Source organism: Podospora bellae-mahoneyi, chromosome 4 (genome assembly GCF_035222275.1).
Source record: "Podospora bellae-mahoneyi strain CBS 112042 chromosome 4, whole genome shotgun sequence".
Lineage (NCBI taxonomy): Eukaryota > Fungi > Ascomycota > Sordariomycetes > Sordariales > Podosporaceae > Podospora > Podospora bellae-mahoneyi.
Genome location: NC_085883.1, coordinates 3255400 through 3271737, shown reverse-complemented (window position 1 = coordinate 3271737; position 16338 = coordinate 3255400). Strand labels below are relative to the sequence as shown.

General features: G+C 51.8%; 4 protein-coding genes across 4 annotated transcripts; 3 read left to right on the top strand and 1 right to left on the bottom strand.

The window, feature by feature from the left end:
• The first annotated feature begins 6300 nt into the window (after positions 1–6300).
• Positions 6301–8043, top strand: SLP2 (Synaptotagmin-like protein 2). Its single transcript, XM_062878867.1, has 2 exons — positions 6301–6934; positions 6995–8043. Exons 1-2 carry the CDS (start codon positions 6441–6443, stop codon positions 7686–7688), a joined length of 1188 nt encoding a protein of 395 aa, XP_062732666.1. The 5' UTR covers positions 6301–6440; the 3' UTR covers positions 7689–8043.
• MON2 (Endocytosis and vacuole integrity protein) lies at positions 7727–13736 on the bottom strand. The gene is made up of 7 exons (XM_062878868.1): positions 13489–13736; positions 13366–13432; positions 12916–13296; positions 12770–12861; positions 10245–12722; positions 8077–10193; positions 7727–7995 (listed from the first exon to the last, which is right to left on the bottom strand). Exons 1-6 carry the CDS (start codon positions 13564–13566, stop codon positions 8115–8117), a joined length of 5175 nt encoding a protein of 1724 aa, XP_062732665.1. The 5' UTR covers positions 13567–13736; the 3' UTR covers positions 7727–7995; positions 8077–8114.
• An 87-nt stretch (positions 13737–13823) lies between these two features.
• Positions 13824–14725, top strand: MMS2 (E2 ubiquitin-conjugating protein mms2; the record flags this gene model as incomplete). The annotated part of the gene is made up of 4 exons (XM_062878869.1): positions 13824–14128; positions 14194–14273; positions 14344–14591; positions 14659–14725. The coding sequence occupies exons 1-4, from the start codon at positions 14053–14055 to the stop codon at positions 14723–14725; spliced, it is 471 nt and encodes a 156-aa protein (XP_062732664.1). The 5' UTR covers positions 13824–14052.
• A 412-nt stretch (positions 14726–15137) lies between these two features.
• QC761_405940 (uncharacterized protein) lies at positions 15138–16336 on the top strand (the record flags this gene model as incomplete). The annotated part of the gene is made up of 2 exons (XM_062878870.1): positions 15138–15186; positions 15243–16336. 2 exons carry the CDS (start codon positions 15138–15140, stop codon positions 16334–16336), a joined length of 1143 nt encoding a protein of 380 aa, XP_062732663.1.
• Positions 16337–16338: the final 2 nt, after the last annotated feature.

Sequence of the window (16338 nt, the reverse complement as noted above, 5' to 3'; positions counted from 1 at the left end):
CCCACAAACCAAAGATCAGAACTCTATGAAAGTTTCGCCTTCGACACTCACAGGGGAAAGCGATTCGGCCAATGCAAAAGGCTCCCGGTCACTTCAACGGAGGACGAGAGGGTTGCCCTCCCAAAGAAGCGGAAAAGAACTTCTTAGGTAGCAATAAAAGACCGCCGAGGTGCATAACTACCTTGCGCTAGGTAGTGTAGCTCTGAAAGTGCCAACAGATAGCGATCCGCAGGTGTCAAGCGAGCAGTGCATACGAACTATTTATTATTATTATTATTCCTACTCCGTTCTACCCTGAAAAGAGTGTGTCGGTCCTGCTGTTGCTATTTACAAAGGAAAAGCCGTGCCCTGAGGTCGGCTGAAAAACCTATATTGATGATAAATAGGAAACATTTGTTGCAAAAAGCCAGATAGCTGCAAAATAAAGTAAGACCCCAATAAGGCCTTGAGGACTTGTTGTCCTCGACTTCCGCTCCGGCCGCTTCTTCCACCCCCTCCACCTCTTCCTTTCCTATTAATGTAGCCTCCTGCTCCAGTTCCAGTTTCTTCGCCAAACTGTATTCCAATAAGCGACCGGAACCCATCAGCCAGCCCAGAACCTTTCCTCATAGCCTTTAGTTCCGGGATCCTATATTTTACAATACGAGGCTAAGATCTCGGTGCGTACAGATACTATCTGCTGGCTAGGATCCAGGCTTCGGTGGTACTGGGTACTATATAACGAGGTATTCCATTATTTTAGGGCCTTCCCCGTAAGTGTAGTACGGTATAGCTAGGCCTAAGACTTGCTATTTAAATAGGAAGCCCCGTGAACTTATTGCTCCTATACGAGCCTGGACTAGTAAAGAACTCTAAGCCTTAGTTAAATTCTTATATCTCTTTAGAGTCTCATTTGTAAAAATCATCTCTAGCGGTTCTTCGTCTACGATCTTAGCAGGTCGGCCTTCGATCTACTTTCTCTAACGGCTTTCCCAAGCTTAGTATAGTGCTATTTCCGTCGTGGGTACCGGGGTGTCTCCCTGGCTCTTCCTTCGTCTTTAGTACTAGTTAATCTACTAGTTAGTGGTAATAATAGCTCTTCTAATAACGGTAAGTTCCTATAGGTAGATAGGTCTCCGGCCTAGCCTCCGTTTTTAGAAGCGTTGGTATATCTTGTTGCACGTTTCTTAGATGAGTTGCGCTAGTAGGTACTTTGGTACATCTGGTCCTTACCTACTGTGTAAGGATAGGTTCTAAAGTCGGGCTTTAAAGTCTACTAGTCTTTTATTAAGGTATAGGTCTAGTAGTAGCACCTAGGTTTCGGTTTCTAAGTTTCTAATTAGTATAGCTTTATATATTCCGGCTACTATCCTGAGGTTCCTTGACTAAGGTTTTGCTAGCCTCTTAGCTAGACCTCGTAGTTAACCTCCAGCCAGAGCAGGTGTGTGGTAGTAAGTAGCTCTTTGGGCTATAACGCTTCTAATGCACTTGGTATATACCTCTTGCGCTCTAATAAGGCCTGGGCCCCAAGTTTTGGCTATAATGCTGGATAATACGTAGTTTTAAGTCCTTAGCTTTACAACTACCTTAGCTTCGTATACTTTCCAGTTTAATCTCCCATCTAACTATATACCTAAGAACCTAGTATAGGGCTATAGTTTAATTTCCGTACCGTCTCGGCTTACCGGCTAAGCTAAGTATAGTAGCTCGGCCCACTAAGCTCGGCCTTTATTAAAGGATATTAGTTCGCTTTTCGCCGGGTTAAATTCCATACCGTGAGCTATAGCCCACTCTAAGCAGGTTAATTAAACTTCTTCGAGCTGCCGGTAGTTAATACTAAAGTATTTTCCGAAGGCTATTATATTCGTACTGTCGGCGAATCTCAGTAAATTCATACTCAGGTATCTATATTTAAACTCCTTGTTATGACGAAACCCTATCCAGAACCTCTGAAAGGGATACTGGTTGAAGGCACCTCTGAAAAATCCTGGTTCGGTATAGCTAAATAGTGTACAACGAATGGCTTGTCTCAATCACAATAGCTAGGATACTAACGATTGTAACTTGTATTGCATACTACGGAACTATCTACGAGCTATCTAGTTCCTCCGTATATATAGACCTTTTCGTAGCCGTGTTCAGTCTGCTGGTTTTGGGTGCGGCCACAGGCTTGAGGGTATGAAGTAAGGAAGTGGGGCTCTCGGAGCATTCAGGGGCTTCAGGGGTCATGTATATAAGCGGTCTGCTTTGGACATTCTATTTTAGACAGGACATCGACTTTTATTCTCTTCGTATTTTGTGCCTTGCACGTGTGCAGGCAATTCTGGCCCTCTGATCAGGCCAATCCTGTGCTTATTGTGTGGCCTGCGAGCCCACAGAGTCTTTTCTTTGTCCTACGTGAAGTGCGGCCTGCGAGCGAGCCACTGTCACGCAGGTGTGTTCACCTCCGAGATTTTGAAGCTCGCCTATCAGAAGATCAATCAAATCTTCGATCGCAATCAGTGCATGTTCACTCATACCACCAGAATATGGGCAATACTACGCTCATCCGCGCTCTCTTCTACTCCGCCTGCTTCCAGGCCTTCTATGGTAAGATGGCTTGAATCTCAGCCAAGTCCTAGCTTTTCTACCATACTAATGAGCTTCGCAGACATCTAGATACAAAATGGTTGGACTTGCGAGGAGCTGCTCAATACCATTCATCAAGGTCCCGCCAATATTTGATCAGAGGGCATCATTTGGAGATGTTTCTGCAACAGGGTTGGAAACCGGACAAGAAAGTAGCTTTAAGGATGGGAGGGGGCTAGGACAATCAATTGGGGAGTTTGGACCATGATTTCATCTGTCGCTTATGTTTCTTATCTAAACTCTTCTTCATCGCTTGGTTTTAGTCATTGCCAATGATCCAGTCGCCAGCCTGAACCCCCGAGGGATGTCAGTCTCTAGCATCTGAAATGAAGGATAGCACTGCCATTCTCACTCGAAGGCTGCCAGAAAATCCTGGATGCTCACGGTAGTCATGGGACAGTTGAAAAAGACTGAGGACACCTGACCAAGACGGAAGGCCGGGGAAAGCACAGGAAATACTCCGGTAGAGTAATTCATTCGTGCACATGCTCAGTGGACTTTCACAGTGCAAACGCGATTGTTTGTTTTCTTCTAGCGCCACTTCATACCAAGGGGATCAGAGTAAATTGTTGGGTTTGTGGCCAGGACCAACGATGATTCGGATGGTGAGTAAGGGTTAGTCACACTCTCAATCACGAGAAACGCCACCCCTTTTACTACCTGTTGTTCTGAGGGTATTCACTCCTAGCGCTACTCAAGTTTATGGACCCACTGCCGCTCTACTTGCTCCTGGTTGTTCTCAGGCAGGGGTATAAAGTCTTGTTTCTCCATCCATCCTCCTCCTCTTCTCTTTCTTCCAGTAGCCAGTCAAACCCAGCAGCCGTTGTCACTTCTACTTTCACACATTCCACACAATCTCGACTCTTCTATCCTCTTCAGACATCCATCTTTCCAGCAAACAGAACCAATCATCAAACTGATTTGCACCATCGAGACAAAGACTGCTATGCCTCGTCAGGTTGAGCAACTCAACATCCGCCTCAAGGCCAGCGTGGATACCTGCCACCAGCCGACCATCGGCATGGCCAAGAAGCAGTGCAGTCGCAACATTCACCACTGTTATCCCCCTCACGTCGGTCTTCCCGAGATTCTTCGTAATTCCCCTTCCCACGCGCGTCCAACTCAATATTTGGGCGCCTCCGCGCCTCTAGAAACTCCCTTCAAGCGAGTTTTCCTAGCTTGCTGACCACTCTTTCATCTTGACAGTCGCCGAGACCGCCCGCAAGCGCTTGATCCAGATGTCCACCCATGACTGTGAGTTCAAACCTCACGCTTCTCCACGCTTCCAGTGGGCGAGCGCGGCCAGCTGTTAACACGTCGCGATCCAGATCTCGAGCTTGTGGGCCTGCTTCCCAACGCTGCTGAGTTCCATAACGAGGCCTATCACCTCGCCTATGAGGCCGTCTCGCAGATGCTGGAGTACAACGAGTGGGTGTCGCACGGGATGCTGTTGAAGGATATCATTATCACTCTCAACTTCCTCGAGGACACGGGAGCCGACAGCCTAGCCATCTCAACGTTCTTTTCTTATGCCCTTATCGTCATCAAGAGTGAGTGAGCCATACTTTAACAGCGGTTTGATGTTCGTTTGCCAGTGAGACTTGTAGCCATTTGCATGGGCACCTACAAGAGGATGGAGGAGGAGTTCTTTGCTGCTTGCGACGAGATTGAGGGTCAGATCTGAGCAGGCTCCTTAAGTATGCGGTTAAACTACCCAAAGAGATAGAACAGAACAAGGGATATATGCATCTAATAGAAGGTTAGCAACAGAGCGAAAGGAATCTTTAGTAACAGGGTCGCGCGAATTGGTGGGAAGATCTGAGGTCAATCCATAGCATGAATTAACTAGTGTGGCTTTTCTATCCTCTTGTTTTTTGCTCACCTCATGCCCCATTTCTTGACCAATAACAGATAAAGCCATAATTCATAGCTACCTTTACTCACCCTCTAGAGTGCCTATTTCAGCCCTGCCGTTATTCCATCCCTATGGTATTTTTATATATAATGAGGTCGTATCTTTCCGATCAAATTTTCACCTCGACCGAAATTTTACCAGAATGCCCCCTACTTGACCTGTGAGTGCTCATCACCGTGCCCGAAGTCCAGCGAGAAGACGTCTTGTGCAGTGTCCCTGGGGGATCCGATCGTTACCTATTCCCGTTTCTCTTGTCACGTCTTCTTCCGGTTATTCTTCACATCGGATGTTAATTTTCTTAAGGGTGAGCAAAGGCAGGGCGGCAGGGATCTATTTCTCTCAATCCCATGGCTGAAATAACTGTAGAGGTCTGTATGGAAACACATGCAGAAGGATTGAGGAGGACTCCGGAGTACTTGCAACAAGATTTCCACCGTACTGATACGTCTTTACATCAAGGTCACCGTGAAAGATCCCGCAAACTGGCAATCCAGATCAAAATGTATAACATAGGATGGAGGTGAATGACTTTGTCATTAGATGTGGAGGCATACAGTCGAGCTCAACTTCAAAATAGTCATCTGGCTGAGGCTCAGCTGGACTACCGACCTTTCCTGAGATAAATAAATACAAAGAGGGGATCCAACATGCTCTGACAAGGATAGGGGTGTCATGAACCTCGGGGTCTGTCCTTTTCGGCTCATATGCTTGGGATCTTAGTGTTATGCTGAGTAGGCTGTTATGATACAGTCATCATTCATAATCTTCTACAGCCTGCGTGATTGTACTGTTAGGTGTTACTAAGTACTAACCGTTCTCGCCCCTCCGTATAAATTGCAGTGAAACCAACTGAGAACCCTTATGCAACCATTCCATCTGCTCACGCGACCTTGCTCGACATCGTATCACAGCCCTGTAGCCTTCGTTACCGTAGGAACTCGGTCTTGTCCTTCTCCGCCACCTCCGTTATACTGCTTTTTGATACTTCGTTCACCCTGCTAGGTAAGCACCATATAAATCTCCCTGCGTCTCCATCGCTTGCATTTTTTATTTCCCCTTAGATTTCCCTTTCCTTCATTTTCATCAAGCGCGTTGGGCTCTCGACAAATCCTTTAATTTCCCCATGATACCACAGGATCCAGATGTTCTGAACTGTTGGACGGATCGTCATCCGATGCTGAATCATTATTCGATATTGCATCCTCACCCAGTTCTGCATCCTCGGCCGATACGGCATCTGTGAAGTCTGTCGCGATGCTGGAACGGCTGAAGCCCGTCCATGTTCTCTTGCGATGAACTTTGATGGCCGTCAGTCGAGGTCCCCCCATCTGGTAGCGAATTCCAGATCTGAGGGCAAACTGTGTCTCTGGGTCCACCATTCCGCAGTACAGGTTGTTCATCTCACATTCGTTCCTCAATCTACCTAGCAGTCTTGACAGTTCTGGATATGGTATGCGCTCCGAGGGGTGAAACCTGAGTATCCGGAGCTCAATGATGTCAAGAAGGTCATGTATCACTGGTGATACCAAGGGCGAAGCGTGGAGCTCGCAGTATTCCAGTCGTTTATCGCCTGGCAGGCCTGGAAACATCCAGCAACCATCAGCTGATGGATTTGTGTACCTATTTTGTTCAATTGAGATAAGATCTCGAGGCTGGCAATCCCTGCCGGCCTGATTATCGCAACATGGTCTGTGCTTGCCGCCGAAAAGCGACCCCACCAAAGTAACCAGGATGCAGCTCCCTTGTGACCAATGACAGCAATTGACTGACGTCTTGCCATTCGCATCTTCTGGAGCTTCTCTCACGTCCCACCAGTTCCCAACTCCATCCACCGAAGCAGACGAACACCAGATCATCAGTTCTCTCTTTCTCTTTGTTATCCACCAGCATATGTAATTAGATAGGGCACACCGTAAACATGTCACTCACACTAGCACGCCGTGCCCTCGCGGCCCCAACAGTCCCACGAGCTCTCCCCATCATCGCTCGCCAAGCGCTCGTACACTCCTCATCACCAGTTCTCAGCTCCCAGCAACAGTCCCGACCACTCTCGGCAACCCCCCGAAATGCCCTCCGAAACACATCTCCAAGCCGCCTCCCGGCGAGCAGCGGCCTCGGCGGCGGTTTTCCCCCAACATACTTCCAGCAGCGAGCTTCCCTCCCAATGAACACAATCATCCGCTTCGTCCCCCAGCAAACCGCCTGGATCGTCGAGCGCATGGGCAAGTTCAATAGAATCCTCCAACCCGGCCTGGCAATCCTGATACCGTTTATCGACCGGATCGCCTACGTCAAGTCCCTCAAGGAAGTCGCCATCGAGATCCCCTCCCAATCCGCCATCACTGCCGACAACGTCACCCTCGAGCTCGACGGTGTCTTGTACACCAGAGTCTTTGACGCATACAAGGCCAGGTATGTTCCCCCTCCCCTCCCTCCTTTTTACTCTCATCACTAACCCCCCTCCCCCAAAAGCTATGGAGTAGAAGACGCCGAGTACGCGATCTCCCAACTAGCCCAAACAACAATGCGTTCCGAAATCGGCCAGCTCACCCTCGATCACGTCCTCAAGGAGCGCGCCGCCCTCAACATCAACATCACGGCCGCCATTAACGAGGCTGCCCAAGCCTGGGGCGTCACCTGCCTCCGCTACGAAATCCGCGACATCCACGCCCCTAAGCCCGTCGTGGAAGCCATGCACCGCCAGGTGACCGCCGAGCGTTCCAAGCGCGCCGAAATTCTTGATTCCGAAGGCCAGAGGCAATCAGCTATCAACATTGCCGAGGGTCAGAAACAATCTGCTATTCTTGCGTCGGAGGCTCTCAAGGCGGAGAAGATCAACAAGGCTATGGGTGAGGCTGAGGCGATCTTGCTGAGGGCAAAGGCCACGGCCGCGGGGATTGAGGCGGTGGCCAAGGCGATTCAGGACGGACAAGGGGCGGCGCAGAATGCGGTTAGTTTGAGTGTGGCGGAGAAGTATGTGGATGCGTTTGGGAAGCTGGCCAAGGAGGGGACCGCGGTGGTGGTGCCGGGGAATGTGGGGGATTTGGGGGGCATGATTGCTACTGCCATGGGGGTGTATGGGAAGGTTAGTGAGGGGCAGCAGAAGGGGTTGGAGGCGGCGCAGGCGAGGAAGTTGTTGCAGGAGCAGCAGGAGGTCAAGGACTAGGATGGCCATGACAAGAAGGGGAAGTTTAAGGAACTGAATGCGGATAAGAACTTGATGCAAGAGGTGAAGAAATTTCTGGAGCAGCCACCCCGCAAGGATCCCAAGGAGGAGGCGGCGAGGTTGAGGGCAAGGTTGAGGGCATTGGTGTATGAGTATGGGGCTTAATTGTTTCTTGTAGGCGGTGATGGGCCACATCGAAGCGGATAGGATGGGATGGTTTCCCACAGCGAGAAAAAGGGAGGGTGAAATGATGGTATGATAGGGTTGACGTTTTGTTTAGTTGTACAAAGTAAGGACGCACAACTTTCTACTCAGTATTAGAGATGTAGGAAGAGAGAAAAATAGAGAATCATGAATCACAAGAAATGATGAGAAAAGGGAGAATTACCATTTTGTCTACATTTGCCAACGAAAAAGAGAAAAGAATTAAACACCCAGCTCTCCACCAACAACATCCAGCGCCTCTCTGACTAGCTTCAAAACCTTTTCATCACCTGCTGTACCGGCAACTTGAATGGCGCTCACCAAAAGGGGGTACAACCTCAGCAAATGCTTCCTCGTCTCTGAGTCCACGTTGGGGGTGTCGGGAATCGCGTCCGGCTCAGACTTGAGGTCGACCAACGCCCGGAGGATACGACCAAGTTCCTTTCTCTGCGACAGCGGCTGCGGCATGCGCCCTCGGAGGGGCTGGTCGGCTATGTAAGCCCTTATGCTTAGCGCACACCTCAAGATGAGATAGGGCGAGGCGGTCTGGGAGAGTCGGACGGATAAATCGTGGGATGTTTCCGGTGAGGCGGTGTCAGAAGATGGAAAGGTGGGGGGTTCGGTGCTGATCTCTGGCGGGGAAGTTTCGTCGTGTTGTTCCACTAGGGAGAACAACTCATCCAAACAAACCTCCGCCATGAGGGTCCGTTTAGTTGGTGGGGGGTCAATGGTGCGGCCTGGGCGGGACCTGTAGAGCGTGGTAAGGCCTTCGTTGCTGTTGCCGTAGATGATGGAGGCCTCGGCGGGAGCGGGGGCGTGGATGATGGATGTCCTGAAGAGACCTTCCGCGTAGGACTTGCGTGTGGCGTCGAGGATGACTTCTGCGCCGAGGGCGGGGATGATGAGCTCGCGGAGTTTGCGGAAGGAGGAAATGTCAAAGGTTTGGTCGGCGAGGATGTCGGTGCCGGGAGGGGCGTTGGGGTAGTCAGCGCTGATGATGCCGTTGGCGATGGAGATGATGGTCTCCCAGATGTGTTGTATGATGGGGCGGGGGAGGTCAGCAGTGCGGATGTATGGAAGGGAAGCTTCCAGAACTGCAAGTGAGGTTTTGGTGGCCTCCTTCCATGGTTGGTTGGATCTAGTGGTGGTTTTGAACGAATACTTTAGGACCACGGGCTTCGCCAGCGCAGACATGGCAGTGGCGAAGGCCTCGGTCTCGTAGATATCCCGTCCAGAAGAGTCCTTGATGATGAGTGCCTGTAGGATAGACATGCTTTCCTTAGACATGGCGACATATGTGCGCTTCTCTGCCGCCGCCTTGGCAGCGTCTTCCTGGGCAAATGCCAGAGACACAAACTCGGCAACCTGGGTGATCATAGCAGACGGGACGCCGCTCACGTCCGTGCGAACCATGCGGAACACTTCCAGAATCTTGCCCTGCAATGGGGTGACATACTCGACGTCGCTGGCGTAGGCTCCTGGGGTGGCATGTTGCATGGCATTGCGGAGCAGAGTGAGCATGCGGCGGACTCTTTCGACACTAAAGTCTTTCTGGATGAGCCCGTAAAGCTCCAGCAATGCCTCTACCCACACCAACAGGCATTTCTGGTTGTCCGAAGATTTGTCGTCCTTGCCATCTTTGGGAACTGGAATTCCTCGAGACCATAGATCCCAGGCAAGGTCGAGGCTTTCTTTGCCCACGCGAGGTCTGTCTTGCTCTGCGCACCTGTGAAGAATGTCCCGGACGGCACTGTATGTGGCAGCGTTGATGTCCAACACGTTCAGATCCAGCAGGATCCGGAAATGATCCAGAAGGTCTTCCCAAATCTTGATGAAACTGTTGTGAGCCGTCAATACAGTGAGATATGAGGCGAACAGGCTTGAAACACCCTGCACAACCACAATGGCCGTGTCTTTCCACTCCTCTTGACTCTTGTCTTTTGCTGAGACTCCAGAAAGAACCTGGAGCTCTTTTTCTATTGAAGCCATGAGCCGGAAGATGACAGACTTCATGCAAATGGACCAGGCTTCCGGGCTTAGACTATCGCCGTAAGCCGACATGATGCGCATCAGAGTCTGGATGGCGCTGTTTCGCAGCTCCAGTCTCTGGTCTGTAGCAACCGAGGTGAGTCGCAGGAGAAGCAACATCCACAAGGCTGCCCCTGATCCGTTGTGGGAGGAGTCTGCTGCCAGCTTGGTGAGTGCTTCGTCGCCAGACTCCCCAATCATGTCTTCGGTGATGGACATGGATCTGCCTTTACCAGAAAGAAAGTCCGAGATGGCCCAGAAAAAAGTCACGGTCTGCTACTCGTCAGCTACTGCGTTCGGGTCAAGAGACGTAAGCATACATACCGTCAAGGCCACATTAAGTTCATCATCCTGAGTGCAGAATTTGTACAGGGTATCGACGAGGTTAAGAAAGCAGGCATTAGGGAGAGAAGGCAGAAAGTCCGAGCAGATCAACTGCAACGAGGCAAAAGAAGGACGAATGAGTTTGACAGAGCGGGTGAGAAGGACGGACCGCTTGTCAGCCTCCTGCTTCTCGGGGGTAAACGTTTTGTCAACGAAGATGGTATCGATAATCTGGAACGTGATTTCCCAGCCCCGAACCAAGGTCTCTCCGCAGTTTTCGAGAAGGCTCTTGAGACCTTCGAGGATGATCTTGTGAATGTCGACGTCGACGACATGGCTGGTGACAGACACTTCTCTGTTAGGGGTTTGCAGAGGCAGGAGGGAGTCACGGAATGCCTCCAGCAGTCGTTGCTGTATGTCCCCACGAGGCTCTTCGGGCTGAGATGACACGGCAGCGGCAGCTTCCAACAGAATCCGAACCAGCGTCTCTGCTGCCCGTGCTCTGACTGGTGCTGTGTTTAAGGTTGAACTCAACGCAGTGATGAGCTCAGAGATCAGTGGTGCCCAGCCGGAGACTTCAGGATCATAGATAAGTAGCCTCTCAATATTGATAGAGGCGAGATCACCCAGCTTAGCCAAGGCAAATTGATCCTCTTGATTGGGGCCAGTCAGGGCCGGAGTTGAAACACTTAGTTGGCGCTTGTGCGGGACCGATGGTGTTTTGAGTCCTCCGCCAGATGGCGGTGATTGCGGCCTGCTCCCTGGTGCCGAGGGGGCTTCACCATGCTTTTCCAACAGGCTGCAGACAGCCCCGACCACCTCGACGAAGGCGGGATTGGGGAAATCGATGGTACTCTCAAACAACCGTGAGGCGGCCGTTTCAACCGCACGGATTTCAGTGCTAAAATTGGTAAGGAGAGTGCTAGCCTCTTGCTCGGCTTGGTGATCAGGACCCTTGGCCGCCAGAGGTGTTCTGCCTGCAGCCTTACCGGAGCAAAACAACACAAAGTCGGCTTGCTGGAGTGTTTCTAGGATGATGTTCCAAGATGCCGAAAGTGTTGGACCAAGTGCTATCCCGAGATTTAGCAATGCTCTCAAACATAGCATATTCCGTGTGTTTAGCGTGCCGGCACTAGGATCAACAGAAACCTGTCGCTGCTTCTCCACAGTCGGTGACACGAGACTCTCAACACTAAGAAGGCCACGTGCATTGCCGAAGATGCTGTTGGTAGGCTCAGAAGGGGTGACTGGGTTCCGAGGGGCGCCAGCATTAAGGCATGCTGTGAGAACATTCGGTGGCACAGCTGCCTTGCCCAGTGTGGTAAGAAAGGCATCCCGTGGGGTAGTGAGCTGCAGGAGGCCAGCCACATGTGTAAACTTTTGAAATGACCGGACAAGACCATGGTAGTACTCCGAGTCAAGCGCGGCATACAGGAAGGTCGAGCATGTTGCAAGAATGGCTGGCCAACACTCGTCAATAAAGGCGGCACATATCTTGACTTCGGAATAGAGTGGGTGGTTCTCCAGCGTAAGGGGGTTGACTGGAACAGGGTTGCGCTTGAACGAAGACCGCTCCAGCGAGCTCTTATCTCCTGGGTCGAGCTTTTCGTCGGTTGACGGCGCAGGGGAGTCTCGGCCTATGTCTGTTTTGGTGCCTCGTTTCTTCCTCCCGTCGCTGGGGACAGTGAGGGGGAGGATGAACTTGGCAAGGCCTTCGGATAGTGAGGTGATACATGCCAGTGTCAGGCTGTAAATATACGACTCCGGAATGCCTGGGGGGTCCGTCTTGTCGAGCTGGTCGATGCATGGAACCCGCATGGTGCTCCACTGAGTACTGATACCAGTGTTGTGGCCATCGGAACCTACCGAGCTTGTAATGATGCCAGCGCCACTAGCTTCCAACATTGCTTGATCGGCTGAAGCAGCTGAGCCGCCATAGGGGTTGGCAACTGGGATGGTCGACTGGTGTCCGAGTCCAATAGCAGTGGGCTTCTCTGTGCTCACACGCACGAACGTGGCTGTTAGGTTCCTCAGAATCTTCTTGCCTCCCTCTTGGGCATCAAACATGCCAAAGATACGCCTCAGAAGAGCGTGGTCGGCAAAGACACCTCTGAATACCTCCATGCACAGTGATCGCTTCCACAGCGCTGTGTCCATGTCCAAGAGATGGGTCAAAATTTCAAGAGCGTCACCACTCTCCTCTGGGAGGATGGACAGATGCCGACGTAGCAGGGTGTACAATATTCTCACAAGACGCACGCTGGTAGCGAAATTTGGTCGGCCCCGAAGTGCACTGATGATAAAGGGCATCACTCTGGCTCGTAAGATATCGGCCTGTTCTGGATGTGAGGTGAAGATGGCGGCATGGTTGGTGAGCACAGACTCAATCAGCTCCAGACCGAAGGTCTGTGGCAGGCCAGAGAAGCGAAGGTACTCGGGTCGCTGGCCTTCGGTTAGGAGACAGATATCATTAAACACCTGGCACGTCAGCAGCGTACGAAGAACGAGTCGAGAGAATGACATACCCTCCAGGCATCCATGGCCGCAGCGCGAAGAGGAAGGGTCGTGCCATCTTGAAGCGGCACCTCGCCCACAATTTGTGAGTCCTGACCGTTTTCTGGATGACATATTAGTTTTCAGTCGAGTTGATGATTGCAAATGAAATACTGACTATCCTCGGCTACTACCTTGTCAAAGACGGAAACGACCAGCTGTTGCAGGGTGGCTGCAGATGTGTTGTTGACAATGGCATTCTTGCTTGACTGTAGGATAAAGCAAACATTAAGTGCCGTGACGAGAAGTTCTCCCTTCACATCTACGGCATAATTGGATAATAATGAGGGCAGGGCCTGGAGAATCTTGAGTTGGACGTCGAGGCCGGCTGACGTGGCCTGTTGCAAGGCTTCCAGCACCTGGCTCAATCTAGATCTTGGTAAGGCTCTTGAAACGATGAGGCGCTGTAAACAAACGATCGCAATGCCGGTGAACTTGACGTTTTTGGTCCCGCAAGCAATGATGAAGGGGTTGACAAAATTTGGCCGTTGAGTGAGTTCTGGTATCGTGTAAGTCTGGCGCCATCAACATGAACAATGCCCAATGTGGGGACAGGATGTTAACACACCATCCGATATTTGAGCTTCAGAGCCAGCTCTTATACTCTTGAGTTCTTCAAGTGATTTTTCGGCGGCCTTGTGACGGTGTAAGCGCCATGTGCGTCAATAAGGGCATTCAGCAGAGCGCATACCTGGCGCAAGTCATTGTGTTTGCGCTTGCTCTCCTGGATGAGATTGGCGAGCTCTGACGCCAATAGCTGGGATGTCATGATGGCATTTCGTAAAGACAAGGGATTTTCAAGGCTTCATAGGCAGAAAAACGACGGTATATGTTGACAGTCCAGGGTTAACCGTGGGGAATTCCTGTCGGTGGTCTTCAGGTCGTCTTTGATGTGAGATGCATTCGTTGTCCACTGTCCAATGCCCACTCATAGCAGCCAGAGGAATGGACAGCCAACCAGCCATCTCCAACGGTGGAGGTGCAGGGACATGCCAAGACAGGAGCTGGCCTGACTAAGCAGGCTGCAAAGACTCACCGCCTTTGAGCTGCAGGTGTTTGAACCCCACCATTTGGCAGGATGCCTTGGCAACCTGGAAGTCCCCGCAGTCCCGCATAACGCTGGTGGTCCAGGCTTCCCGCCATCGGTCTGTCTTTGAACCCCCCGCGCCCAATCCGACAAACGAACTTGGGAAGTATTGCTCGCTCCTCCTCTGCACACACACATTGGCACCGGCAAATAACCACACACACCACCATGGCGGTAGCTCAGGTTCCCAGGAACTTTAAGCTCCTCGCCGAGCTGGAGAAGGGCGAGAAGGGCATGGGCGCGGGTAGGTCCAAGCTATGCAGTTGACTGAAGAGTTCAAGCAGTAACTAACCCAGATGTCCTCTGCAGGTGCTTGCTCATATGGCCTCGAAGACCCCGAAGATATCTTCATGACCCACTGGAGAGGCACCATCTGGGGCCCTCCTCATGTATGTTTGCCCTGCGACAAGCTGTACCACCCCGCCATCGCATCATGGCAAGTTGACGGACCACCCACAGGGACACCACGAGAACCGCATCTACGAACTTAAGATGGAGTGCGGCCCAAACTACCCCAAGGAGCCACCCGTCATCCACTTCGTCAGCCAGATCAACCTGCCCGGTGTCAGCCCAACAGACGGCAAGGTCGACCCCAACGCCGTGGCTATTCTCCGCGACTGGACCCGCATTGCTACCGAGTTGGCCAAGAACCCAAGGCCCAAGGAAGACCCTTTGAGTTTGGAGGCTGCTCTTATTGCGATCAGGAAGTGAGTAGATATGTGGACATGGGACGAGAGACTGGGACAACATGTTGCTGACCTCCGTCTTCCGCAGATATATGGACGAACATAAGAAGCTGCCCCAGCCCCCTGAGGGCTCCAAGTATGCCGTCTACAAATAGGTGAAAGAGGCGCAACATGGCATGACACAGACGGTTTTTAGAGCGACTTCTAGATTGTTCCCGAGGGAATGGGCAAACGCAGCGGGATCCAGGAGGGCGTCGGCTGGGGTTTGATTAGCGAACGGAAAGGTCTTGTAGGCGTTGATGGGATGGCCGGACACAATGAGAAAGCAAATACGAACACTTCAAAATGACAATCCCTTTGGATCGCTTCACTCCATTCAAGGCTCAGTGCGATGACGTCCCAGGTGTTTAATGGGCACACGTGACCGCGCGGATCCTTGCGCGGTGCCACGCGCGTGCGCCAAGTAATTTTGACGCTTTGAGCTCTCTCCAAAAAAGTTCCGAGGCTGCCATTTCTCAAAGTCGCATCAAACGGTGATCGCCAAGCTTGGCGGCGATGGATACATGAATGCCGTTGTTTTTTCAACCCGCCCGCTCGTCGCGGCATAGGATAGCATGTCTGTCCTCTTTTCTCCCCATGCCCCTCGACCAGATAATTACTGACAATCGACAGGCCTCGCCCTCTACAAAGCCCTCCTCCGCACCGCCTCCCTCGTCCCCCTCCCCTCCATCACTGACGACCCGTCGCTGTACATCCCCCCAGCGAAACCAACCAAGCCCACACCTCCCCCGATAAAGACCATAATCCGCAACGCTTTCAGACGTAACAAGCACGATGTCTCCCCCCGGCTGATCACCTCGGCCCTTAAAAACGGGTACAACGCCCTGACTCTGCTCTCCTCCGCTGCCGACCCTTCGTCTTCCCCGTATACCCAAATTGTGGACTTTCTGAGAGAAAACAAAAAACGGGTGGAATCCCTCCGCGACAGGAGGGAACGTCTCCTTGATCTGGAGCCGAGTAATACCCCGATCCCGGGGACGGTTCCAGTCGTGCTGAAGGTGTCGAAAGAGGGGGAGCCACCTAGATACATCCCCAACCCTGCCCGTCCGTTACCACGACCGATAGAGCAAATTCCAAACGGGATACGGAAACCGCCACGGTTGGACGCCGCGGGGACGGTGCCGTTTCTTAGGATGCAGAAACCGCAATCTAGGGTTATCGAGAGGATTGTGAGGATTAAGAATAGGAACAGGGCTGTTAATACCATTGCGTTGTCTGAGCTTTACAGGGAGGATGATGAGCGGAGGTTGAGGGCTGAGTTGGAGGATGAGTGGGATGGGAAGATGCACCAGCTGCTTCCGTTGGGGAAGGCGGGCGGGTCGGGGGGGTATGTGAGGGAGTTGGATGAGGTTGTTGGCTGGCTGGGGAGGGAGTTGAATAGGGAGAGGGAGGATATGATTGCTAGGGCGGAGGCGTTTTTGGAGATTGAACGGGTGGAGGAGGAGCAGATGAAAAAGGAGGATAGGGAGCGGGTGGAGAGGGGGGAGGTGACGGAGGAGGAGGTGTTCAAGATGAGGACGAGCTGGAGGAGGAATAAGAAGGGGAGGGAGGCGGGAAGGTATTATCATGAGGAGGAGAGGAAGAGGAGGGGGTTACCGGTTAGTAAGAAGAGGTATTTGGAGGGGGTGAGGAAGGGGAGGTTTACGGAGGGGAGTGATAGGGCTCCGCTGCCGGAGGATGTGGTAGTAGAAGACCAGAAGAAGTGAGG